A 25,606-nucleotide genomic window follows, 5' to 3' on the forward strand; every position below is an offset into this window, starting at 1 on the left:
CCCCAACCAACCTGGAACTGCATACCAGCCTCTTCAGCCTCTCAGCCTCGCTTCCAGTTTCCCTGAACAGGTAGCCATTAGGCAGGGCCAGAAGAAAGGTGGTCAGGGGCCAGAGACGGCAGATGGCAGGCCCCAGTCTGTCCAGGGTAATCGTCAAGCGCAGAACTGGTGCTTCAGACACCAAAGGCTGGCAGTGCTAACTGGGAGACGTTGGGCAAGTCGCCCGAACCCCAGCTTCTCCGTCCCCCCTGTGATCAAGGAGCAGAACATGCCTCATAGACTATCAGAGATGATGTGAGCAAGCATTTCAAAGTGTGGTGCTGAGAGACACATGAACGGGTCATGAAATCCATTTCGGGGCGCTCAACAAGTATTTCTACTGACTAGAGTAGAATAGGATGGGAAATACTGCAGTGGATCACACCGGAAGGAGAAAGTTGAGTCCATGTTTGTGCTCTACAGAGCTTGGGATGTAAAAGTGATTTCTTACTATGGATCGTGGTGGAAAGTTGGAAAGCCCCTGGGCTAAGACATGTGATCAGCATGGAACCAGTTATGACCACGAACAGATCTCCGGACCAGGGTGGATGCTGATTATGCAGTTTTTCTAGAAGGAACCCAACGCCTTGCTCACCCTGCCCTGGAAGCAAGCGGAAGTCCAGGTCGGGGTGGAGGGTTGGGCTGGTACCCACTCTCTATTTGTTGCCCAGGGTGGAGTTTGTCAAACTGGCCAGTGAGGCTGATGTCGTGAACTTGGGCCAAGGCTTCCCAGACTTCGCACCCCCAGACTTCGCCGTGGAAGCCTTTCAGCACGCCGTCAGTGGGGACTTCATGCTCAACCAGTACACGAAGGCATTTGTGAGTCTACCAGCCCCTCTGGAGGGGTCCCTGGACATGGACCTCTGAGGAGGTCCCGGGGGAGGACAGAGCAGATCTTTTTGGGCAGCAGGCCCATCTGAGTGTCAGGGTTCATGGGGCAGAGCCCCGGGAATTCAGTCTGGCCATGGTTCAGTGTTCACTGACTGTCTCCTTTGTTCCAGTCCCTGGAACAGTTCATGGTCTGGGGGAAAGACAGGTAAAAAAGCGTGAGCCAGGAGCTCATTGCCTAGTGGGAAAAGCAGACCAAAACCCAAAACAATCGCAGAAGACAAAGGTAGCTGATATGCTGTGATGGAGGAGAATGGGGTACTTGGGAGCAAGAAGGAGGGAATGAGACCTGGGAGATCAGGGAGGGCTTTCTGAAGGAGGTGACACCTAAGCTTAACCCTGAAAGACAAGCTGCTGATTGTTTTGACTCTAAATCCGAAGTCTTTCTGTGAAGAACCACAGAGTAAATATTTGCCGCCTTGGAGTAGTTTCTTAAACTTTGATGTGCATCTCATCGCCCTGGGGGAAAGTTCCCTCCAGTGCCACCACCCAGAGATAACCACTGCTAATGGTTTGCTACTTTGCTGAGTGTTTAGACTTTTGAACTTTTATAAATTTATTTTTATTTTTGGCTGCGTTGGGTCTTCATTGCTGCACCTGGGCCCTCTCTAGTTGCTGCAAGCAGGGGCCACTCCTCGTTGCCATGCGCGGGCTTCTCACTGTGGCGGCCTCTCTTGTTGCGGAGCACGGGCTCTAGGCATGTGGGCTTCAGTAGTAGTGGCACGCAAGCTCAGTAGTTGTGGATCACAGGTTCTAGAGCACAGGTTCAGTAGTTGTGGTGCACGAGCCCAGGTGCTCCACGGCATGTGGGATCCTCCCAGACCAGGGCCCAAACCCGTGTCCCCTGCATTGGTAGGCGGACTCTCAACCACTGCACCACCAGGGAAGTCCCCTGAACTTTTAACTTTTAAAAATGCTTGTATAAACACACACACATTCACATGCCCACACGTGAGATTTGTGTTTCTTAACACAAATGGACTCATACTCTAGTAATGTTCTATAACTTATTTCACTAAATAGTATGACATAGGCATCTTTCCATGTCAAAACAGCCTCATTCTTTTTTTTAAATTTATTTTTTATTGAAGTATAGTTGAATTACAATGTTGTGTTAATTACTGCTGTACAACAAAGTGACTCAGGCATACATTCTTTTTCATATTCTTTTCCATTATGGTTTATCATAAGATATTGAATATAGTTCCCTGTGCTATATAGTAGGGCCTTGTTGTCTATCCATTCTATATATACCAGTTTGCATCTGCTAATCCCAAACTCCCCATCCAACCCCCTCCCATCCCCCTCCCCCTTGGCAACCACCAGTCTGTTCTCTATGTCCCTGATTCTGTTTCTGTTTCATAGATAGGTTCATTTGTGTCATATTTTATATTCCACATATAAGTGATATCATATGGTATTTGTCTTTCTCTTTGTGACTTACTTCACTTAGTATGATAACCTCTAGTTGCATCCATGTTGCTGCAAATGGCATTATTTCATTCTTTTTCATAGCTGAGTAGTATTCCATTGTGTATATGTACTCCATTAGCCTCATTCTTTTTGATGGCTGCATAGTATCCGATTGCCTAGATGTGCCGTAATCTATTTACCCAGCCCTACACTGATGATCTGGTTTGGTTATCTCACTATTAAGCAATGCCACAGTGAATATCTCTTTGTGTATCCCTTTGTACACATATGTGAACATTTCTCTCAGATATATATCTGAGATATATATATATATATATATATATCTCAGGATATATCTCTCAGATATATCCCAAGAACTAAAACTAGAGAATCAAAGGGTGTAAGCATTTCAGCCTGTGCTGGATATTGTCAGATTGCCCTCTAGTAAGGTTTACTCACATACCCACCAACAGGCTGGTCTCAGAGCTGGCAGGAATGTTCATTCTTTTCATGTACATATTGGGCCTCAGGACTTTTTCTTTCATGCCTGACCTCGTTTTTTTCATTTGGGTGTATATCTTTGTCCTATTGCTTTGAAAGAGCTCTTTACATATTAAATATCTTATTTCTTTCTCTTATGTTGCAGTGTTCCTCTCTTTGTCTTTTAACTTTGCTCATGGGATATTTTGGTGTACAGAAATTTTTCATTTTTATGTAGTCAATTCTGGTTTAGTGAATTATTTAGTTAAGTTCTAGACCTTAGGTTTCAGTCCCTTGGCTTAGCCTGGAGTGTTTTTTTTTGTTTGTTTGTTTGTTTGGGTTTTTTTTTTTGCGGTATGTGGGCCTCTCACTGTTGTGGCCTCTCCCGTTGCGAAGCACAGGCTCCGGACACGCAGGCTCAACAGCCATGGCTCACGGGCCCAGCCACTCCACGGCATGTGGGATCTTCCCGGACCGGGGCATGAACCCGTGTCCCCTGCATCGGCAGGCGGACCCTCAACCACTGTGCCACCAGGGAAGCCCAGCCTGGAGTGTTTTATAAGTGTCCTCAACAAACAAGCGTACAGATCCAATCTTCCTCTCAAAGTGGGGTGCTTCCAAAGCTGCAACATAAAGTCCTATTCCTGCACTTCAACTGGCATGACCTTGGGAAAGTCATTTTCTTTCTCTGGCTCACTGTTTTTCTACCAGTCAAATGGTGGGGATCAAATAATACCTCTTTTGCAAGGCTGCCAAGAGGATTAGATGGCACAAAAGTACTACTTAAACTTAGAGGGAGGTGTTTAAAGTGTGGAGTTCCTGCTATTTTGAGGGCTCTGTTGCACTGTGCTCCACGAAGGCATACACTCTGTCTGGTTTCCCACTGATCCCAGCCCTGGATGCTGGGCCTGGCACAGAGCAGGCTTTATGGCATGTGCTGGCGATGGAGATGAAAGAACTCACCCCACAGGAACTGACTCTGCCCCAAGGCTTGCTGCTGGAAGATGCTAGAATTGCCTGGATGCATCTGAGTGGGAGGGTGGGCCCAGGCTGAACCAGGCCGCTGACCCCTGCTGTCCCGGCAGGGTTATCCACCCCTGACGAAGATCCTGGCCAGTTTCTTCGGGAAGTTGCTGGGACAGGACATAGACCCGCTCAAGAACGTGCTGGTGACTGTGGGTGCCTATGGGGCCCTGTTCACAGCCTTCCAGGCCCTGGTGGACGAAGGAGACGAGGTGAGTGGGCAAGGCCAGGGCTGGGTGGGGGTGAAGGGTCAGGGTGGTGCCGACCCCAGCCAATCTGATCCTTGTACCAGGTCATCATCATCGAGCCTTTTTTTGACTGTTATGAGCCCATGACATTGATGGCAGGGGGTCGCCCTGTGTTTGTGTCCCTGAAGCTGGTAAGGATGCTGGTCGGGGTGTGGGTGGGCAGAGGGGTCCAAGGAGTGTGCTGGGTTGAACCCTGGGAGGTGGGAAAGAAGGAAGGAAGTGCAGGAGGGCAGTTTCTCCAGGATGAGGAGAGGGGTGTCCAGAGCCCGAGAGGAGAGACAGTGGGGAGAGATGCCTGGGGGGAGGAAGGCTGACTTTCTAGAGATGAAAGTCATGTGGGTAAGTATTGCCACCCCCTCCCACCTCCTCTTGCAGAGCCCCAACCAGGATGGGGAACTGGATTCCAGCAGCAACTGGCAGCTGGACCCCACGGAGCTGGCCAGCAAGTTCACATCTCGCACTAAAGCCCTTATCCTCAACACACCCAACAACCCCCTGGGAAAGGTACCTGAGAGACCTCCTCTGGGGACCCCTCCAGATTGGCTCACGTCCCTGCTCTGTTACTCTTGTGCTGCCATGGGGCCTCAGTTTCTTTGTCTGTGAAGTGGGAGGACTACCTGCGATGGGCTCTGAGGACCGAAGCTCCCAGAGGTCCCAGGGCCTGGGGCAGGGATCCCCAGGGAAGGTATCAGGCCTCGGGTGGTGGAGCGGGCTGGACATCTCCATGACTTCCCCATGAACCTGGGCCAGTGACTTCACCTCTCCAGTTTTTCGTCTGGAAAATGGGAACATGACAGAACTGATGTGAAGGAAGACCCAGGCTTCCACCTGTGTCTCTCCTTTACTGTCACACCATTATCACACTCAAAACGCTTCTGACACCAGATATGTGGGTTTTTTTCCCACACTAAGTAATTATGTGAGACCAGCTGGGTGTCCCACAAGTCAACTCAATTTAATTCAATTCTGACACTGTCTACCTGGAGATGGCGTCAGATCCCACAGGTTAAGGGCTCAGTCTCACAAGTCTGCCCCCCACCCCACTCCAGACACCAATCACAAGTCGAGGTTGTCACCTGTGCTGCTGACCTATGGTTGTAAATCTGAGGTGCCCACAACCCCCTCCTCGGTTCAATTAATTTGCTAGAGTGGCTCACAGGACTCAGGGAAACACCTACTTACAGTTACCAGTTTATTAAAGGATACGATAAAGGATACAGATGAACAACCTGATGAAGAGACATGTAGGGCGAGGTCTGGGAGGTTCCCGAGCACAGGTGCTTCTGTCCCTGTGGAGCTGGGGTGTGTCAAGCTCCTGGTACCTGGATGTGCTCACCCACCTGCAAGCTCTCTGAACCCTGTCCTATTGGGATTTTTATGGAGGCTTCAATTATCAACTCCATTTCCAGCCCCTCTGCCCTCTCTGGAGAAAATTCCAAACTTCCAATATGGCTTCGTCTTTCTGATGATCAGCCCCAATCCAAGAGCCCACTTAGAGTTGCCTCATTAGAACAAAAATGCTTCTAGTGCTCTTTTTTTTTTTTAATTTATTTATTTTTGGCTGCAGTGGGTCTTTGTTGTTGCGTGCAGGCTTTCTCTAGTTGCAGCGAGTGGGGGCTACTCTTTGTTGCGGTGCATGGGCTTCTCATTGTGGTGGCTTCTCTTGTTGCGGAGCACAGGCTCTAGGTGTGCGAGCTTCAGTAGCTGCAGCACTCGGGCTCCGTAGTTGTGGCATGCGGGCCCTAGAGCATGTGCGCTTCAGTAGTTGTGGCATGTGGGCTCAGTAGTTGTGGCTCACGGGCTCTAGAGCTTAGGTTCAGTAGTTGTGGCGCACGGGCTTAGTTGCTCTGTGGCATGTGGGATCTTCCCGGACCAGGGCTCGAACCTGTGTCCCCCACACTGGCAGGCGGATTCTTTTTTTTTTTTTTGGTTATAAATTTATTTATTTATTTATTTATTGCTGTGTTGGATCTTCGTTGCTGTGCACGGGCTTTCTCTAGTTGCGGCGAGCAGTGGCTACTCTTTGTTGCCATGCGCGGGCTTCTCATTACGGTGGCTTCTCTTGTTGTGGTTGTGGAGCACAGGTTCTAGGCGTGTGGTCTTCAGTAGTTGTGGCACGGGGACTCAGTAGTTGTGGCTTACGGGCCCTAGAGCACAGGCTCAGTAGTTGTGGTGCACAGGCTTAGTTGCTCCGTGGCATGTGGGATCTGCCCAGACCAGGGATTGAAGGCAGGCGGATTCTTAACCACTGCGCCACCAGGGAAGTCCACTTCTAGTGCTCTTATCACTTAGGAATTTACAAGAGTTTCCAGAGCCCTGTGTCTAGGTCAGGATCAAAGAGCAAATATTAGAACAAAAGATGTTTCTAGTGCTCTTACCACTTAGTAATTTACAAGGGTTTTAGGAGTTCTGTGCCAGGAATTGGGGCAGATATATATATGTGTGTGTGTGTGTGTGTGTGTGTGTGTGTGTGTGTGTGTGTGTGTGTGTGTGTGTGTGTGTGTATACATATATACATACATATATATGTATGTACACACACACACACACACACACACACACACACACACACACACATATATGTGTGTGTATTTTCTGTTATCTCACAACCAACTTCACAGGGTCACTGTTGCAGGGATAGGATGGGACAGAAAAGCCCTCAGCACCGGCTCTGGCCCTGTCTGTTCATCTCTCTAAGCAGGCCTCTCTGTTTGGGGATGGTCCCTGCAGGTGTTCTCCAGGGCAGAACTGGAGCTGGTGGCCAGCCTGTGCCAGCAGCATGACGTGGTGTGTATCACCGACGAGGTCTACCAGTGGCTGGTCTATGACGGGTGCCAGCACGTCAGCATCGGTGAGCCGAGCCGGCCAGGGTGCCCCCGTTCCCCTGGACATTTGTGGCAGGGCCTTGAGCCCAGTCTGGGTGTCAGCGCAGGCCTGTTGATTAGGACCGAGGAGTCTAGACCCCCACAGGTCAGGTGACCTGGGGCAGTGACTTCACCTCTCTGAGGACAGGGGAACACATGGCATCTGCCTCCCAGGGTTGTCATGAGGGTGAGCTCAAATAAGTCGTGGGAGTAGCTTAGCACATGGTGGAGTCTGGAGCGTTGAGAGCCTGAGTGCCTGCTGGGGTCCAGCCCCCACCCCTCCCCTGCCCCCACCCCCATCTCAGCAGCTGCTTTCTTTGGCCTTGGGCAGCCACCCTCCCTGGCATGTGGGAACGCACCCTGACCATTGGCAGCGCTGGCAAGACCTTTAGCGCCACAGGCTGGAAGGTGAGTCAACGAGGGCGGGGGTGAACCCCCCCTCTACAATCCTTGGTAGGCGAGTCTGGCCTGGAAATCCAGAAGGGGTTTGGTCAGGCCCCGAAGAGCCTCACCTCCTACCTATGTTGCTGGTCCAGGTGGGCTGGGTCCTAGGCCCGGAGAGTCTGCTGAAGCACCTGCGCACCGTGCACCAGAACTCCATCTTCCACTGTCCCACACAGGCCCAGGTGAGGGGGGGGGGAGGGGGGGGGGCAAGAAAGGAGTTCGGGCTGGCTCCAAGGTCAGGTCACACCTGACCTGCTTGTCCCTCCGCCCTCCCCAGGCTGCAGTAGCCCAGAGCTTTCAGCGGGAGCAACTGCACTTCGGCCAACCCAGCAGCTACTTTGTGCAGCTCCCACAGGCCATACAGCGCTGCCGAGACCACATGATACAGAGCCTGAAGTCTGTAGGCCTGAGGCCCGTGATCCCCCAGGGCAGCTACTTCCTCATCACAGACATCTCGGAATTCAGTGAGTGGGACTGGCCGGGCTGGGCCAGGTACAGGGCCCTGGAGGCTGCTCAGGGCTCAGCCTGGCCTCTGTCCCCCAGAGAGCAAGATGCCCAACTTGCCTGGAGCTGCAGATGAGCCTTACGACAGACGCTTTGTCAAGTGGATGATCAAGAACAAGGTGGGCTGGGCCTCTGCCAGGGCCGCTGTGTATGTTTTACAGGCTGTGCACTGCTAAGGGTGCCTGACCAGGGGGCTGATGCGCCAAAGTCCAGCCAGTCCTCTGCCTTGAGCCGTGGCACAGGGTTGCATCCACTTCAAGGAATGGGAAGCCTGTTTTCAGTTTGCTCAAATATGCCTTGTGGGCTGGCAGGAATTCTTGCCCTCTCAGGGCTTCAGTCTTCCCATCTGTACAGTGAGGAGCTGGCCCATTAACTCTGAGGTCCATCCAGCTCAGAGCTACGACTCTAAGACTTATTTCTTTTTTTTGCTTGTTTGTGGCGTTTTTTTTGTTTTGGCCATGCCACATGGTTTACAGGATCTTAGTTCCCCGACCAGGGATTGAACCCGCGCCCTCAGCAGTGAAAGCGCAGAGTCCTAACCACTGGACCATCAGGGAATTCCCTAAGACTTATTTATTCTATGGCTCTGCCCTGACCTGCCTGGCTTGGAATGATGATTTGGGATGCTTTTCCTCTGACCTTGATGCAGCACTGGGAGGTGCTGCACTGAACTAATTTTCCTTCTCCTGTCTCATCACGGAACATCTCTGACCCCCTGGAGCCCCCCAGAGGCCTGCTGGGCTGTGGGGCCGCTGAGACATGGGCTTCCTCCTCCACAGGGCTTGATGGCCATCCCGGTCTCCATCTTCTACAGCGTGCCACATCAGAAGCTCTTTGACCACTATATCCGCTTCTGTTTCATGAAGGTAAAGGACAGGCCTGGGGGAGGGAAGACCTCCCCAAGCCTCCCCATGCCTCCTGCGGGTGTGGGGAGAGGGGTAGGACCAATCTGTGTTGGTGCAGGATGAATCCACGCTCCAGGCCATGGACAAGAAGCTACAGAAGTGGAAGGATGACCTCAGGCCCTGACATCACCCCCTGGGCCCTGCATTGCCTGCTCCCTGCACACTCTGCAGGGCTCTGTCTTTGTCCAGGTTTCAGCCATTCCCAGGTTGGGGGTAGATGGTACTGGAGGATCTCTTCTCTGTAACACAGAATAACCTCAGGGAAGAGCCCCCCTTTTGGTCTTGGGACAGTCAGGAGCACTTCCCCATGGCGCATAGCTGTGTTCCTGTTGCAGAGGTGAAGGAGGCCTGACCGGGGCCTCTCCCTGGTCCTCCCTGTGCTGGGCTATATGGTCTTGGGTCCCCTCTGGCCTCCCCAGACTCACCTGGGACTCAGAGGGCAGAGTTCAATAATGTACTGACCTTGGGTCTCAGCACTGGCCCCAGCCTTGCACTGGCCCCAGCCTTGCATTGGCCCCAGCCAGGCCTCAGGCATCCCTCCCTTTCCTTATCTAAGCTTGATTTTGGAAAGTTGCCCTTAGGCTTGACTCTTCAAGCCAGTACTTTTGCCCATAATAAAGTTTTAAGTTATTCAGACTGTTATTGGCTGCTTCTCTCTGCTTCACACCCTGGTGCTGATTGCAGATGGGGGCTTAGTCAGAATGGAAGGCAACTCCCACCTCCCTGAACCTCAGATCCCAGACTCTCTTTGTACAAATGTGTTTTGAGGCCCAAAGAAGGGCAGGGACTTGGACCTTGTCTGAGGCCACCCAGTTAGTTAATGGTAAAACCAGGCCTAGGGGCTCAGATGGTATGTGTTACCGTTGGTGGTGGTGGTGGTGGTGGTGGTGGTGGTGGTGGTGGTGTGTGTGTGTGTGTGTGTGATGGGGGCCTCAGTTGAGTGTCTCACAGGGAAGACTCGGACAGTCACACCCCACAGGGATCAGAGTCCAGGCCAGGATTGCCAGGGATTACATAATTAGACAGAAGGGGAAAGGAATGTTTCCCCTAACATTTACTGCTCACCCCTGTATGCCGGGCACTTGGATGTGCACCATCTCATTAAAGGACCCTCTGAGACAGGAGTTACTGCCTCCATTTTACAGGTGAGGAAACCGCTTTGGAGGTGAGGGGACTTACCTGAGGCCATCCAGCTGGTAAAAGGTAGAAATGAGATTTGATCCCAGGGGTGGGCCTCCCACTGGAAAGCAACGCAACTCCTGAAATCATTTGGAAGGTGGTGCTGGGGAATTGTCTTGAAGTTGCATTTGCATAGCAAGCTCATGGGTTTTGCTCATATCACATATTTAATTGGGGAGCTGATGGAAACATATAGGATAATAAAATACAGTTGGTCTTTGTCCCTGGTTCCTGGCACAGAGCTCCTAAAACCCTTGTAATTTCATGAGTGTTAGTAGTGTCTTTTGTTATTCAAAATGAACCCCTTCAACCATGTGATTAGAGGGTCAGAACTTTCAGCCTCAAACCCAGACCTCAGAGAGGGAAAAGGGACTGGACATTGAGTTCAGTCCCATGGCTAATGATTTAATCAGACGTGCATATGTAATAAAATCCCACATAAAAACCCTGAATCACTGAGGCTCAAGGACCTTCTGGGCTGGTGAACACATCGATGCGCTGGTAGGGTGGCCCATCCGGAGAGGGCATGGAACCTCTGCACCCCCCTCTCCCAAGACCTTCGTCTATGTACCTCTTCCATTTGGCTGCTCCTGGGTTGTTATCTTCTCTAATGAAACTCTAATTGTAAGTATAGCACTTTCCTGAGGGCTGTGAATTGTTTCAGCAAATTATTGAATCTGGGGGGTGGTCATGGAAATGCCGGAATTTGTAGTCGGCCAGGCAGAAGTGGGGGTGGCTGGTGACCCCACTTGCTGCTGACATCTGAAGTGGGAGACAGTCTTGTGGGACTGATACCTTAACCTATGAGGTCTGTGCCAACTTGTCAGAATTTAATTGAAGTGTAGGACACCCACTTGGTGTGAGAATTGCTGTTTGGAACATACTTGGTGTTATGACAGGACACTTTCCTTTTTTTTTTTTTTTTTAATTTTTAAAATTATTTATTTTTTGGCCAGGCGGCACATGGGATCTCAGTTCCCAGACCAGGGATCCAACCTGCACCCCCTGCATTGGAAGTGCAGAGTCTTAACCACTGGACCACCAGGGAAGTCCCAGGACACTTCTTCCTTTCCCAACTATGACTTTGTGATACTATCACTGCTCCAAAGTCAAGATTGTGAAACAAAATAACAACTCGGAGGCTCAGGGTTGGAGCCCCTTTGCCATACTACACATAGCCTGATGATAAGCAAGTCCTCAATGGGGTAAACCCGTAGATTTCTTGGATAGAACCACCCTGACCAAAGGTTTCATGTCTCATGAACCAATCCAGAATCTGCCCATAACTCAAATCTGTGGCTCTACAGAGCTTCCAGATCTTAGACTGAGTAACCTCAGCCAACCCGAGATGCAGAAATGACTTTGCCTTTCATTCAGATACGGGAGAGCGGGGAATGGTGAAACAAACACAAGCCCTGTAATGTTAACACACACTCTGAACTAGAAATGAATCTCTCCTCTACTAGGTTGTAAACTCCAGATCAGTATCTGCTTTCCCTACCATTGTGTCCCTGGCGGTTAGCACAGGGAGTTCCAGCCTCAAAATAGGATCTGCTTGATAAATATTTGTTGATTGAATGAATACTGACTCAAATCTATTATTTAAAAAAGAAAGTGTATCTCATTCCTTGCCGGTAGGAATGCAAACTGGTATAACCGCTTTGGAAGACAGCTCGGCCATTTCTTTTTCATTTATTTATTTATTTGGCTGCGCCGGGTGTTAGTCACGGCACACAGGATCTTCGTCGCCACGTGTGGGATCTTTTAGTTGCGGCATGCGAACTCTTAGTTGCAGCATGTGGGATCTAGTTCCCTGAGCAGGGATTGAACCCGGGCCCCCTGCATTGGGAGCACGGAGTCTTAGCCACTGGACCACCAGGGAAGTCCCAGTTTGGCAATTTCTTACAAAGCTAAACATAGTCTTACTGTTGGATCCAGCAATCAGACTTCCAGCTATTTACCCAAATGAGCTGAAAATTCATGTCCACACAAAAACCTGCACATGAATATTTGCAGCAGTTTTATTCATAATTGCCAAATACTGGAAGCAACCAAATGTCCTTCAAAAGGTGAATGGATAGACGCACAGTGGCATAGCCATACAACGAATAGTATCTGGCAGTAAAAAGAAATGAGCTATCGGGGACTTCCCTGGTGGTGGAGTGGTTAAGACTCCGCGCTCCCAGTGCAGGGGGCGCGGATTCAATCCCTGCTCAGGGAACTAGATCCCACATGCATGTAGCAACTAAGAGTTCGCATGACACAACTAAGGAGCCGGCGAGCCGCAACTAAGACCTGGCGCAACCAAATAAATGAATAAATATAAATAAATTTTTAAAAATTATATCTTCAACCTACTATAAAAGAAAAAGAAATGAGTTATCAAACCATTAGAAGATATGGAGGTGATCTCGGAGAGACAGCAGTGAGGTCTTAGTTCCCTGCCCAGGAATTGAACCTGCGTAGCCCAGATGAAAACCAGGAATCCTAGCCGCTAGAGCACCAGGGGCTAGAGGCTAGAAGCAAAGTGGCCCTGGCTCTTTCCCCCATTTGAGAGCAAGAATGTTTCAAGGAGGCAAAAACTGTAAAAAACAGGTACAAAGTTTATTATTAGAGACACAGCACTATGGGAGAGCACACAGAGAAACAGTTTGTTTATTTAAGTCGAAGCTGGGCAGAAATACACACCCAGAGAGAAAGGGTGTGGGCATCCTTTCTAATGGGGAGGAGTGGAGTAAAGAGGCGATTTAAATCACTTATATAGGACAGTTCTTCCTGGTCTTTGTTTACCTTTGGCCAATTATCTCGTTTCTTTTTTCACACATGACTGGTCCTAGGACCCTCCCCAAGCTGCGTGTGCAACTTTTTGCTAAGATGGATTCCACCGCAGAGGCCTGTGTGTATATGTCCACACTTATTATGGGGTGGTGTCCCCTCCCTTTTTGACCCCCAAGGAGCCTTCCTGCGCATGTCCAGACAGGAAGTTTTCCTTGACCTCAGGAGTGGTTATTTTATCTCTTTACTTCAGTAGAGCTCAGCTTCTGCCACTAGCTTTGACCTTGGAGCATCTGGGTGAGAACAGAGCTTCAGTGTTACTCCACTTGACAAACCCCAGCTGTCCAGCCCAGGGGCCCATCTATCTCCTACTTTAGAGGAACTTTAAATGCATGTTGCTTAGTGAAAGAAGGGAGTCTGAAAAGGCTGCATACTGTCTGATTCCAACTATATGACATTCTGGAAAAGGCAAAACTATAGGGACAGTAAAAAAGATCAGGGTCCCCGTGGTTACCAGGGGCTTGAGGGGTGGGGGAGGTAGGTGGAGCACAGAGGATTTTTAGGGCAGTGAATCAATTTTGTATGATACTGTAATGGTAGATATATGACATTATGCATTTGTCAAAACTGTTAGAATGTACAACACAAAGAGTGAACCCTAATGTAAACTATGAACAATGCATCAATATAGGTTCATCAACTATAACAAATGTACACATTAACACATGTGAACAACAGAAACTGAGTGAGGGTTATGTGGGAACTCTGTACTATCTGTTCAATTTTCGGTAAACCTAAATCTGCTCTAAAAAAGTAAAGTCTGATAATTAAAAGAGAGTAAATGAACGAATCTATAAAATAATTGGATTAAATTATTGCCAGCTCTGAATCACACTCCAGCTCTGTGCCTCAGGGTCCCCATGTGTAAAACCAAGCTGAGCTTTGAGTTTCGCGCCCGACGGGAGGAGAGAGGGTAGCTCTCCTATCGTCCAAGGGTTCAGGAGAGAACCGGATACCGTGCGTCTTTGGACACCCAGGCCTGCGATGAGCCCCGCCCACCCCCGGGAGCCCGCCCCCAGGAGCCAGTCCCAGGCCCACACGCTCCCTCAGCCCGGAGCATAGGGCGCGCCCTCGCACGCCATTGGCTCTCCGATTGGACGGCTCGGAGGAGGTGTTGGCGGAAGGGGTGAGTCTGATTGGCTGGGCGGGGCCGACGGTGTGCGACTAACATGGCGGAGCGCGGGAGGAAGAGGCCCTGCGGCCCGGTAGGTGGAGGGATGTGGGATCCCGCGGCAGGGCGCGGGGTGGAGGCAAGAGAAAGAGCCGCTTGGGGGCCCGTGGCAGGGCCTGGCCGCACCTCTGGCTCCCTGCTCGTCGCTGCTCCGCGGCCCGAGTCCCCGAGGTGCCGCATGCTCATGGCCTCAAGCACCCCTGTCCAGATGAGAACCGGAGGTGGGAGCCGGGGTTCGAGTCAGAGCCGGGACTGCGTTGGGTAACTCATTGCCCGGGGCCCGGATTCAGAAGACCGGACCCGGCTCGGAATCCCGAGCCCTTTCGTGGCGTATCTCTTCTGACACCAGGGCGACAGTGGGCAGGTCCTGTCCCTCTGAACCTGTTTCCTCTTCTCTCCAGGGGGAACTCATTAAACAATTTATTGAATGCTTACTGTGTGCCAGGTGTGGTCTCAGGCACTGGGGGTACGACAGGTCCCTGCCCTCCTGACGCTTTCTCTGGGCAGCAGGAGTGTGGCGTGGGGGGCGGGGGGAGGGTTCCCTCGTTTCCTCACCACCTCCATTTAAAGAGAGGGGACAGCTGTGGAGCAGCAACTGGGACCTCCTCTCGGGTGTGACCATTCAGCCTCACTCCTATATCTCCTCCCACCCCTACTCCAGGGTGAACATGGCCAGAGGGTGGAGTGGCGAAAATGGAAGCAACAGAGTAAGTAAGGGACCGGGGCGGTGGGCTCAGATGGGGAGATGAGCGTCTGTGCTCACCTCTCCCCGAGGCCACTCCATCAGTGCACAGCTGAATCTTGGGGAAAAGCCACCAGATTTGGCCCCTCTAGGTCCCACAGTACCCAAAATGGAGAAGACAGGGCCAGAAGCCCTGGGAGGCTCCTTTGGCTGCTGTCTCAGCAGCATTGGAGAGCCCAGGCTGCCCCTACTGAGAGGACATCACCTCCTGGACTGCTCCAAGTCCTCCTCACGTCCAAGTCCCTCTTCCCTCCACCAATCGGGATGTCCTCTTATCCAGAAAAAGAGGAGAAAAAGAAGTGGAAGGATCTCAAGATGGTGAAGAAACTGGAGCGGCAGCGAGTGCAGGAGGAACAGGCAAAGCGACAGCAGGAGGAGGAGGCAGCTGCCCAGAGGGAGGATCGGGGTGAGCAAGCTGGGTCCTCGGTAGGGCAGAGAATGTTATAGCTGGAAGGGCCCTTAGGGGCCAGTGGGTCCAGACATCTTGTCCTGATGGAGAAAATGAGGCTCAGAGAACGGGAGGGACCCAGAAAACTGAGTCCTAACTTCCTACTTAGGTAGATTTCGATTCTGTGGAGGGTAAGCATCATATATCATCACTTTATGCCTCTAGAACCTCATCATTGTAATGATAGTTAATTTTTTTCCTTTTTTATTGATCACTGTGTGCTTTAATTTCACTTTTCATTTAAGTATTTTTGATTTCATAATAAGAATGTCTCTTTTTTCTCATTAAATAATACATGCTCAAAACAAAACTCCCCAAACAATACAGAAAACAATAAAGAAAGGAAAAATCCCAGCAAACATTGCAGTTAACGTTTCTCCAGCTATGTTAACACCCACTTATATATAGGTAGGGAGGTATATAGATACAGTTTTACAAAAGTTGAGACTGCTTTATCCACACACTTCTGGAGCTGTTTTTTCTCATCCCACATTGTGTCCTGGATGTCCTTCTGTGTTCGTACATTTGGATCTACCCTAACAAGTTGTATCTTTCCTCCTCGGCCAGACCCAAAGGTCTGGAGGGTCAGGGGGCCATATTGTACCCTGTAAGCCCAGTGGTTACCAGTGATGATGGTGGCAGTGGGGACAGCAACTGAGCATGTCAGCTGTCTGACACCGGGAAAGCCCTTTATCTCCTGTGGCTCCCTTTGGACAACTCTGGGAGGGAAAGTGTGGTGGTCCCTCTGAAGCCAGCTGTCCTGCCTTTTGTGTGACCTTGGGTCACATATTTGACCTCTGTGGGCTGAAGGTTCCCCACCTCTCAGTCGGGATCATGGTATACCTACTTCCTAGGGTTATTGGTTAACTGTGCACATATAAAAGGCACTAAGAATAAATATTAACTCATTATCATCCCTATTTGACGCCTGGGGAACTGAGGTGGTAGGGGGCAGAGGATGTGAATATAGGTCAGTTCTTCTAACCGCTCCCTTGCCTGGCCCAGCGGTATGCCCTTCTTACGGGAGTCCTGGAGACCTCTGATTCCATTTTCTTCCTGGGGAGATTGAGGCCCAGAGAGGGGAGTTGGATCTATGCTGCTTAGCTCAAAACTCCTCACAGTCGGAAAATTCTCTAACTCTGGGCCCTGGGATTAGAGCAAGGGAGGGGAGGGATGGCCCTGGCCTCTCTGGCTGACCATGAACACCCCTGTCCTGCCCAGGGCGGCACTACACCCTGAGCGTGGCCCTTCCGGGCTCCATCCTGGACAACGCCCAGTCGCCCGAGCTTCGCACCTACCTGGCCGGCCAGATTGCTAGAGCCTGCACCATCTTCTGCGTGGATGAGATTGTGGTGTTTGATGAAGAGGGCCAAGATGCCAAGTGAGGGGCCATCCAGCGGGCCCCGGGGCTCAGGGAGAAGGGAGGGGCTGCCATGATTGGCTGGGCTTCCCTTTTTTCCCTGCCTACTTGCCTGGGCTGAGAATCCCGTCTGAATGCCCCCACTGTAACCCTGGCGGGTCGAGTTGCAAAGCAGGGGCGCTGCAGAGGTCATACTGGGGGGAGGAGCTCTTGAAGGAAACCCGGTGGGCTTGAGCCCTATCTTTCTCTCTCCAGGACCGTGGAGGGGGAATTCAGGGGAGTCGGCAAGAAGGGGCAGGCATGCGTGCAGCTGGCCCGGATCCTGCAGTACCTGGAGTGTCCCCAGTAAGGGCATGAAGGACAGACTTGCCAGAGCATGTGGGAGGGGTGGTCACGGTGCAGGTCGGATGGGAGGTGGCCTCCCTGAGATCTGCGTCCTTTCCTAGGTACCTAAGAAAAGCATTCTTCCCCAAGCATCAGGATCTACAGTTTGCAGGTAAGGCCGTGGGGGCCTGACCCCCCTTTCCCATGGATCATCCCCCAGACCCTGAGAAATCATGGGACAGTTGGGAAAGCAGGCCCAGGCAGGGCAAGGCCTGTGGCTGGTGAGAAGCAGCAGATCTGTGGCAGAGCTGGAACCTGAACCAGGGCTCCCAGCCTTACCTTCCACCCCTCCGTGTGCCTCTGCACCTCCCAGAATCTTCCTGGCCCTCCCCAACCACAGGGCTCCTGAACCCCTTGGACAGCCCTCACCACATGCGTCAGGATGAGGAATCCGAGTTCCGAGAGGGCATCGTGGTGGACCGGCCCACCCGGCCGGGCCAGGGCTCCTTTGTCAACTGTGGCATGAAGAAGGTAGGAATTGGAGGGTGGGTCGAGACACGTTTCCCAGACACACCCTGGCTACGGAGGGCACATGGGTGGAGAGCCCTGGCCCCAGGCATCTCTGCCTGCCAGTCCCCCATTGATGCAGATTTGGGCCAGAGAAATACCTAAAATGGGGCTCAACAGATAAAGCCAGGAGCAAAATTTACTGTTTTAGAAAAATCAAATCAACAGAAGATAGTCCTTATACGAAAAACAAACCAAAAGAAAACCCGGGAAAATCAAGTTCACGATGCCTCTGGGGCTGTTCCGGAGCGCTGCCAAGCTGGGGCTCGGAGCATTCGTTTGCCACCTATTAACCCTAAGTCTCCTAGAGAAGGAGGCAGAAACATTTAAACAGAGGAGGATCCCCTCCCCTCAAAAAGAACAGATCTGAGGTAACTGGCTAAAAACAGAACCGGATGACCCAGACCCAGATGAAGAGAGAAATGTATGTGAAACCCGCAAAAGAGAAAGTGTCCCATCCTGAATTCAAAAGTGGGACAAGGGAATTCCATCATAATCCAGTGATTAGGACTCCATGCTTTCACTGCCGAGGGCGTGGGTCCAATCCCTGGTCAGGGAACTGAGATTCCACAAGCTGTGCAGCGCGGTGGGGGGAAAAAAAAAAAACTAAAATTGGGACAAAACACAAACATCAAGTGTCCTTCCTCACAGGCTCCCATGTAGTCAGCATTTACTTCATGCCAGGCCCTGTGCAGTGTAACAACAGGTATTATTTATGGAACATCTTCTGTTTGACGATTAGGACACTAAGGCTCAAAGGGGTTAAGTGACCACTCAAACTGCTATAGCTAGTAAGTGGCATAGCCACCAAAATGCAGGAAACTGGGATTTAATCTACTCATGAAATACTTCCTACTCTGTGCCAGGCCTGGACCAGTGTCTTGCAGTAGTCGTTTTGCAAGAATGGTCTCTTGGACTTCCCTGGTGGCGCAGTGGTTCAGAATCCACCTGCCAATGCAGGGGACACGGGTTCGAGCCCTGCTCCGGGAGATCCCACATGCCGCGGAGCAACTAAGCCCATGCGCCACAACTACTGAGCCTGAGCTCTAGACCCCCGAGAGCCACAACTACTGAAGCCCGTGCACCTAGAGCCCGTGCTCCGCAACCAGAGAAGCCACTGCAATGAGAAGCCCGTGCACCGCAACGAAGAGTAGCCCCGGCTCACTGCAACTAGAGAAAGCCCGTGCACAGCAACGAAGACCCAATGCAGCCAAAATTAATTAATTTATTAATAATAAAACAATAGTCTCTGTGAGCAGGTCTGGCCCAGGTGCCGGGGAGCGGGGCTCGAAGGGTGACCTGGACCCCTGAGGTGCCCCTGTGTCTGGGAGAGCAGCGACCCCCGCTCTCCTGCGGGAGATAGCACCAGTTTCTTCTGGCTTCTTCCCAGGAGGTGAAGATCGACAAGCACTTGGAGCCTGGACTCCGGGTGACGGTGCGGCTGAACCAGCAGCAGCTCCCAGGTACCCTAAAGCGTCCCCAGCCTGGCCCGCCTGCGGGCTCGGAGCCACTTCCTTGTCCCCTCGCCCCGTCTTCACAGCCTGTCTGCTTCCCCTCCAGAAAGCAAGACCTACCGTGGAAAAGTCGTGTCGTCACAGGACCCTCGCACCAAAGCTGGTCTCTACTGGGGCTACACGGTCCGCCTGGCCTCCTGCCTCAGTAAGGACAGAGCTTCCTCCTGTGAATATCCGTCCTCTCTCTCTGGGAGGCCACAGAGAGCCTTGCTTGACCCAGAAGTCAGGCCGGGGTCCTAACCCTACTCACTTGCCGTGTGACTTGGGCAAGTGCCTTTCCTTCTCTGGGCCTTGGTCTCCTTGAGTGCACTGCCTGGAATGCTTTTAAGGCCTTCTGAGGAAAAGCATCTTTAATAATGTCTGCCATGGGGTCGGGAATGGGGGCAAAAGGGCCAGATGAGTCAGCGGTCCACCACTTGCTTTTGGAGCTCCTTCCTCCCCACCCTCTGCTTTGTCTCCCCAAGCTGGTACACGCACGGTCTCTGCCTGTTCCATCGCTGACTTCCCAGCAAGAGTGAGGGGCCTGGCTGTGGCTCTCTTACCTAAACCACGCCCCCCAACACGTACGCGCAGCCAAGTGGCAGTGGCCTGTGGGGTACAGAGCCCCCAGTGAGCTGGCCTCCCCCGCAGGTGCTGTGTTTGCTGAGGCCCCCTTCCAGGACGGCTATGACCTGACCATTGGGACATCAGAGCGAGGCTCAGACGTGGCCTCCGTCCAGCTTCCCAACTTCAGGTGGGTCCAGCCAGGGGAGGAGGAACGCAGCAGGGGACGGGACTGGTGGGGGCAGAGCTGTATGGACCGGGCCCCTGCGCATATGGGGGGCTGAGAGCCCTGGGGGCTGCACTCAGTGACCCCCCTCCTGTGGGCGCCAGGCACGCTCTCGTGGTGTTTGGGGGCCTCCAAGGGCTGGAAGCTGGAGTGGATGCTGACCCCAACCTGGAGGTGGCTGAGCCCAGTGTCCTCTTCGATCGGTACGTCAACACCTGCCCCAAGCAGGGCAGCCGCACCATCCGCACCGAGGTGAGCCCGCCCGCCTCCCCGACCTCCAGGCCCAGCCTGCTCACCACCAGCAGGGGCTGGAGCCTTGGGGTCCGTCCAAAGGGGGGCGTTGCAACCCTCTTCCCGTCCCCCACCCCGCCCAGGGCTGCCCTGAGCCAGCCTCCTCTAGGCCTCCTCGCCCCCTTTAGCTCTCACCACAGCAGAACTGCAGCAGGGACAAGTTGAGAGTGGGCTGGGAGTTGGGAATCCTGGGTGCTGGTGCCCATCCAGCTGCTCCAGGAGCACCTGGCTGACCCAGGAGACCCCACCCATCCCTGCTCTAGGCCTGTTCCCTTAGCTATACGCTCCGTGTTCCACTTCCCCGTGTCTGACCCTGGTGGGCAGGGCAGCCCTCCTCTCTGGCACCTCTGTCCCATGGGGGACAGGATGCGACCAGCTCTGAGAGCTTTCCACCTGGGCAGCCACTTCTGAGGGCAGCACAGAACGCTGTACCTGTGGGCACTTCCTGGGGGAAGGTGCCACTGCTTCCACTGGTCTCAAAGGGTGGTGACCAAACAGGTGGACAGCCTCAGTCTACCTGCCCCTGAGAGCCCTGCCAGGGCCAGGTGTCGCACGCTTGCCAGCCACAGCCTCCCAAGCAGGAATCCCTGCTCCCACCCTTCCGACAGCTACACAGAGGGCCCTCCCTGCCCGTCACCTGCCCCTCCCGCTCCCCGATCCTGGGAGGCAGCTATTACGATCATCCCCATTTTACAGAGGAGGATACCTAGAAGCAGAGAGGTGAGGCCCTTTCCTGGCCAGTGACAGATTTGCAGGATGAAGCTGGGCCTGTGCTTCATAACCCCCCCTACCCCAGGCCCTGCTGAGGGCAGCATACCCCAAGGGGCTGGGTCCTGGGCAGTGGGGCACCTGCTAGCTTCCCAGGCCCCAGCCTGTTGCTGTGCTTCTCTTCCAGGAAGCCATCCTCATCTCCCTGGCTGCCCTGCAGCCTGGCCTCACCCACGCGGGTGCCCGGCCCAGCTGAAGGTTCTGTCGGACCCAAGACGGCACAGAAACAGTGGTGAAGCCAGAGGTTCCCACGGGTCACCTGGGACAGACACACCAAAGACTTGTCTCCAAAAATGAACACCTTTAATTCGACCCAGTCCCCCCGACCCCACAGTCTGGCTGGGGCTGCCCTTACTTGCTGCCTGCAGTGATGGCCTTAAGGCTGCCTGTCCGTGCCAGGATATTTGGCACAAAGAGCAGCCCTGAGGCCCGCTCAATGCTCTCGATGGGCACCAGGAAGCGCTCCAGCGGGACCGCCTCATCCACAGGCGCGTTGGGCATCACATAGGAGCGGAGTTCGATCTGCCCGTCTGCTGCCTCCAGGATCAGCACTTTGAAGAAGTGGGTGGGCACTGCCACGTGGTTCTTGCCAATTACCTGGTACTTCACATAGGACTTCCCATCAGCCTCGGTCCTGTGGGCAGACCCAGGCACACATGGCCTTTTAGGGCTCCTGGGGGACTTGGTCAGACCCAAGGCCACCGCCTCCAGGGAGCCTTCCCTGACCCGACCTCCAGCTTGTGTCAACCTGCAGGACCACCCCTCAGCGTGAGGCTTCTTTGCCCTGCTTGGCTCCCCCAGGAGGCTGGGCGCTCCCTGCAGGGTAGAGTCACTCTTCCCCTGCTTTCTTCATGTCCAACACGGGGTCAGGTAGAGTGGGTGGTGGCAATAAACGCTGCAGAAAGAAGCAGGCCTTCATTCACATTCATCCGCGTGGACCCTCGATTACTGTCTGTCTCTCCCTGTGGAGGGTGGGCACCAAACGGGCAGGGCTGTGGCAGCGGAATTCCCAGCACCAGCACAGGGCCTAGGGCAGAGCAGGTGCCCGGAGCACCGGATGGGTGACTTCAGGCTAAGCCTCCACGGCGTCCGCTCCATTTCAGCAGGCCAGAGGAGGCACTTGCTAATCAAAGTACATCAGTGTCCCAGCCAGCGCCTCAGCAGGCCTGTGCTGAGCCCTTACTACGGTGACATCCACCATCCCGCTTTGTGCCTTAAACAACCATGTGGTAGCTAATGGGTATTATCCCCATTTTACAGGAGAGGATGTTGAGTTCATTTGCCCACTGCACCAAGAAATGAGGTGACAGGGCCTGGATTCCAGCCCAGGCAGAGCCAGCTGTGTGGCCACAACCTCTAGCCTCACTCATCCCAGTGCTCAGCAGGCTAGAAAATCACCAAGGAAGCTCCGAAGAGCTCAGTCCCTTCTACCTGGGAGGCCGGGCTGCAGAGGGACAAGAGTAAAGGCTCAGGGTCAGAGAGATGGAGTTCAAACCTGGCTCCAGGGGAAGCATAGGGGAAGGCTGCTCCAAGTAGGGGAGACCGAAGGCGAGAGCCTAGTGCAAGGGTTTCTACCCGCGCAGAACACAGAGTCAGGTGGATGTGAAAAGAGATGACACAGGAGAGAGGAACAGGGCAGACTCAGGGCCTGGTGCCCACGGGCAGAGGAGATGTCTAGGTGGGTACCCCAAAGGTCTCTGTGGAGTAGAACTGGGGATCCCGAGACAGGGAATGGACAGATTCGCCAAGAAACCAGATGAGTGGGGACCTGGCGGTGTTGACACAGAGCCTGGGGGGAGCCTGGACGGGATGACTGGGAGGTGCTGGTGTGCCCAGGCCCCCCAGCTCTAGCCTTACCTGGGCAGGAAGAGAGGCCCCGTGCAGACATAGACATTTTGGTAGGTGCGGGTCAGGCTGCGGCTGTACCGTTCCAGGTTGTTCCAGGCATTCTGGTTGAGGTGGGGCACCTGGCAGGAGAAGTGGCCTTCAGTGAGACTGGCTGGAACACTTGCAGTTAGAGGGCTGCCCCAGGCCCTGAGGGGCTGGCACTGGCATGGTGCCAGAAAGTTCCAGCGTGGGTGGGGGGTGGGAACAAGCAGGTGGAGGAAATGGGTTCATGGAAGGAGAGTCACTTAGCCTACACAGTCACATGGGTGGGGCCCGGATAGAGCTCAAGGAGGTGCTACTTTCGTCCAGTTAGAGCGGGAGAACTAGCATCCCAGGTCTCAGAGCTGTTTCTCAGCTCCAAAGAGCCATATGAAGGAACGGAGGAAACCTCCCAGATAGAAACAGGCCTGCCCACTGCCCCCAGGGGCTCATGGGAAGACCAGCTCTCCCAACCATCTCTCCTTTCCTTTTCCTAGTCTGAACCGCATGCAGAGCTCAGCGGGGAAGGTCAGGAATCTGCTCCTGACTCCACCACTTGAGCTCTCCAGTCCTCAGCACGGCGTCTAGTCAGATGGGTAGGGGACTGTGCTCCTGGGTGAGCACAGTCAGGTCAGAGAGGCTAGGACCTCACAAGCCTCACTCAGAGCCTGACATCCGTCTCCACGTGGGTGTCAGGCCCTGGTGGGAACAGGGCTAGAGGTAGGGCGGCTAGTCCAGGCGCACAGCGACTGCTACTAACGGCCACTGCATGCAGCTATCTTTCCTTTTACTCCTGGAAGGAAGGCAGGGTAGGACAATGGCTGAAAGCTCAGGGTTCTCTAGGCAGGCTGCCTGGGTCTCCTCCCACTGTGACACTGCGCCAGTCACTTTGTCTCTCCGAGAATCACTTCCCTCATTATAGCCGGTATTTACTGAATGCTTGTCATGGGCCAGAAAGTGTGCTCAGTACTTTTACGTGCATGGTGTCCTCAGTTCCTCAGCGCCTCTGCACGAGGTAGGTGAATAACAGTTTTATCCCCATTTTACAGACAAGGAAACTGAAGATCAGGGAGGCGCCCGGGGGCCCTCGGTTAAGATCAGAGTGCAGAGTGGGTGCTCAGCGCCCCACCGCTCCGTCCCTTCCGCCTGCGGCGCGCGGTGTGTTTAGCCAGGCGCCTGGCGTAAGGCGCGCACTCGGTAGCTTTCCTATCTGCAGAGGAGCAAATCGAGGCTCAGAGGCGAGCGGTGGCCTCGCCTTCCGCCGCCGGGGCAGGGGTCGCAGGCGATACCTGGGGCGCGATGTTGCTCAGGTAGAAGGTGTCGTTCATGGCCTTCTGGCTCCAGCGGTGGTTGCCGGCGGCGGCCAGATGGCCGCGGTCGAAGCCGCTGCCCCCGTAGTCGGCGTTGGTGGCGCGGTGATACGCATGCACCGAGTCGTCCTCGTGGAAGTCGCAGGAGCGGCGGTCGCCGTCGCCGCGGAGATTCTCAGGCCGCAGCTGCTCGACCACCCAGAGCGCGCAGCGGGTGCGCGGGTCGTAACACAGCATGTACGACTCACGGCTCTTGAGCTGCGCCACCCCGGGCAGCCCGTACTTCGCCAGCTCGCCGGGGCTGCCGCCCGTCGGAGCCCCGGGCACGGCGGGAAGCCCGGCCGCCGCCGCCACAGGCAGCACGGGCAGCCGGCTCAGCAGCCCCGGCGCCGCCCGTGCGTCCGCCCGCCGCCGCCAGCCCTCGGCGGCTGCACCCAGCCCTGCACCCAGCGCCAGGGTCAAGCCGCCCCGAAGCAACTGCTTGGCCATGGATTGTGGCCGGAGCGCGGATGGAGAGCGGTCCGCGGAGACGAAAGAAAGCCTCGACCTCACGCGTCCGACCCGGGAGTCTCTGAAAGGGGCCGCACAGGCCTGCGGGGCCCACCGCGAGAATAGCGCCAAGTGGAGGAGTAAGACAGCGGAACGCGGGTCCCTTCCACTCCCGAGCGCTCCAAAGTATTAATATTATACTCAGCAAGCCAACAGTAGGCGTCAGGACCGGCCCAACTGGACCTCCCGGGGCCCTTCCAGGCGTCACCACCGGCCCAACTGAACTTCCAGGGGTCCTTCCTTTGCCCTTGTTAAGACTGGACGCTGAGAGGGCGTGGCATCGCCGTCGCGGTTTGTGATTGGCTGCCCCCAGAACCGGCTCCGCCCCGCCAGGTCGCCTTGGTCTCCACCGAGGGATCCTCCCGCTCCGCCAAGATCCCGCAAGCCCCCAGCGGACAAAAAAAAAAAAAGCTTTATAAAGGTTCATACCTTCTAAATCACTTAGAGGACTGAGCTGGGGAAATAAATCAGGAATGCAAGGATTCCCCACCGTATTACTTATAATAGAGGCCGGGGAATAAGCAAAATATTCGGAAATAGGCACTGGTTCCGGACATTTTTAGCACATTAGAATAGTATCTAGACCATAAAAAAATATATATATTTTTTTTTCGGTATGCGGGCCTCTCACTGTTGCGGCCTCTCCCGCTGCGGAGCACAGGTTCCGGACGCACAGGCCCAGCGGCCATGGCTCACGGGCCCAGCCGCTCCGAGGCACGTGGAATCCTCCCGGACCGGGACACGAACACACGTCCCCTGCATCGGCAGGCGGACTCTCAACCACTGCGCCACCAGGGAAGCCCATAAAAATATTTTTAAATCATACAGCAACTTGCTCACCACCTAACGTGAAGGGAGAGACAATACACAAAACTCCGTATCAAGAAAATGAAAATTATATAATAGTAATTACATCAACGAAGAGAAGACCAACATGTTATCGGTGATTTTCTCCAGATTGTGGGCTGTGAACGACTTGTTGAATTTCAAAATTTTCTCAATCTAAAAAATAACTTGCTATGAAATCATAATGTAATAATACCTTCTGCCCCAGTGCACACTCTCTCCTCCCTACAACTGCAAATTGCAGTTGTTAAAGAGTTGA

The 25,606-nt window shown here is 53.6% G+C and overlaps 3 protein-coding genes across 10 annotated transcripts in view; 2 read left to right on the forward strand and 1 right to left on the reverse strand.

Annotated features, from left to right (window-relative positions):
• Positions 1-9,442, forward strand: part of KYAT1 (kynurenine aminotransferase 1) — a 33,408-nt gene extending 23,966 nt beyond the window's left edge. For all 7 annotated transcript variants that reach the window (XM_060014017.1, XM_060014016.1, XM_060014012.1 and 4 more), the window contains 11 exons: positions 711-858; positions 3,906-4,055; positions 4,136-4,222; positions 4,467-4,595; positions 6,822-6,942; positions 7,287-7,363; positions 7,492-7,581; positions 7,677-7,863; positions 7,943-8,022; positions 8,683-8,769; positions 8,867-9,442. In XM_060014017.1, coding sequence (XP_059870000.1) covers positions 711-858; positions 3,906-4,055; positions 4,136-4,222; positions 4,467-4,595; positions 6,822-6,942; positions 7,287-7,363; positions 7,492-7,581; positions 7,677-7,863; positions 7,943-8,022; positions 8,683-8,769; positions 8,867-8,932 — 1,222 coding nt within the window. In that variant the 3' untranslated portion in view covers positions 8,933-9,442. The remainder of the gene's footprint in view (positions 1-710; positions 859-3,905; positions 4,056-4,135; positions 4,223-4,466; positions 4,596-6,821; positions 6,943-7,286; positions 7,364-7,491; positions 7,582-7,676; positions 7,864-7,942; positions 8,023-8,682; positions 8,770-8,866) is intronic.
• A 2,779-nt stretch (positions 9,443-12,221) lies between these two features.
• Positions 12,222-21,683, forward strand: SPOUT1 (SPOUT domain containing methyltransferase 1). 2 transcript variants are annotated; one of them, XM_060014022.1, is made up of 13 exons: positions 12,222-14,027; positions 14,655-14,700; positions 15,016-15,141; positions 16,405-16,564; positions 16,799-16,888; positions 16,990-17,039; positions 17,268-17,398; positions 18,825-18,897; positions 18,995-19,093; positions 19,579-19,681; positions 19,822-19,969; positions 20,617-20,728; positions 20,904-21,683. In XM_060014022.1, the coding sequence occupies exons 1-12, from the start codon at positions 13,992-13,994 to the stop codon at positions 20,716-20,718; spliced, it is 1,164 nt and encodes a 387-aa protein (XP_059870005.1). In that variant the 5' UTR covers positions 12,222-13,991; the 3' UTR covers positions 20,719-20,728; positions 20,904-21,683. The 2 variants fall into 2 exon arrangements, with proteins under 2 accessions (XP_059870005.1, XP_059870006.1); XM_060014023.1 differs by lacking the exon at positions 20,617-20,728 and having other exon boundaries at positions 12,223-14,027.
• ENDOG (endonuclease G) lies at positions 21,128-25,590 on the reverse strand. The gene is made up of 3 exons (XM_060014024.1): positions 23,932-25,590; positions 22,634-22,743; positions 21,128-21,410 (listed from the first exon to the last, which is right to left on the reverse strand). Exons 1-3 carry the CDS (start codon positions 24,439-24,441, stop codon positions 21,128-21,130), a joined length of 903 nt encoding a protein of 300 aa, XP_059870007.1. The 5' UTR covers positions 24,442-25,590.
• Positions 25,591-25,606: the final 16 nt, after the last annotated feature.

Source organism: Delphinus delphis, chromosome 6 (assembly GCF_949987515.2).
Source record: "Delphinus delphis chromosome 6, mDelDel1.2, whole genome shotgun sequence".
NCBI classification, from domain to species: Eukaryota; Metazoa; Chordata; class Mammalia; order Artiodactyla; family Delphinidae; genus Delphinus; species Delphinus delphis.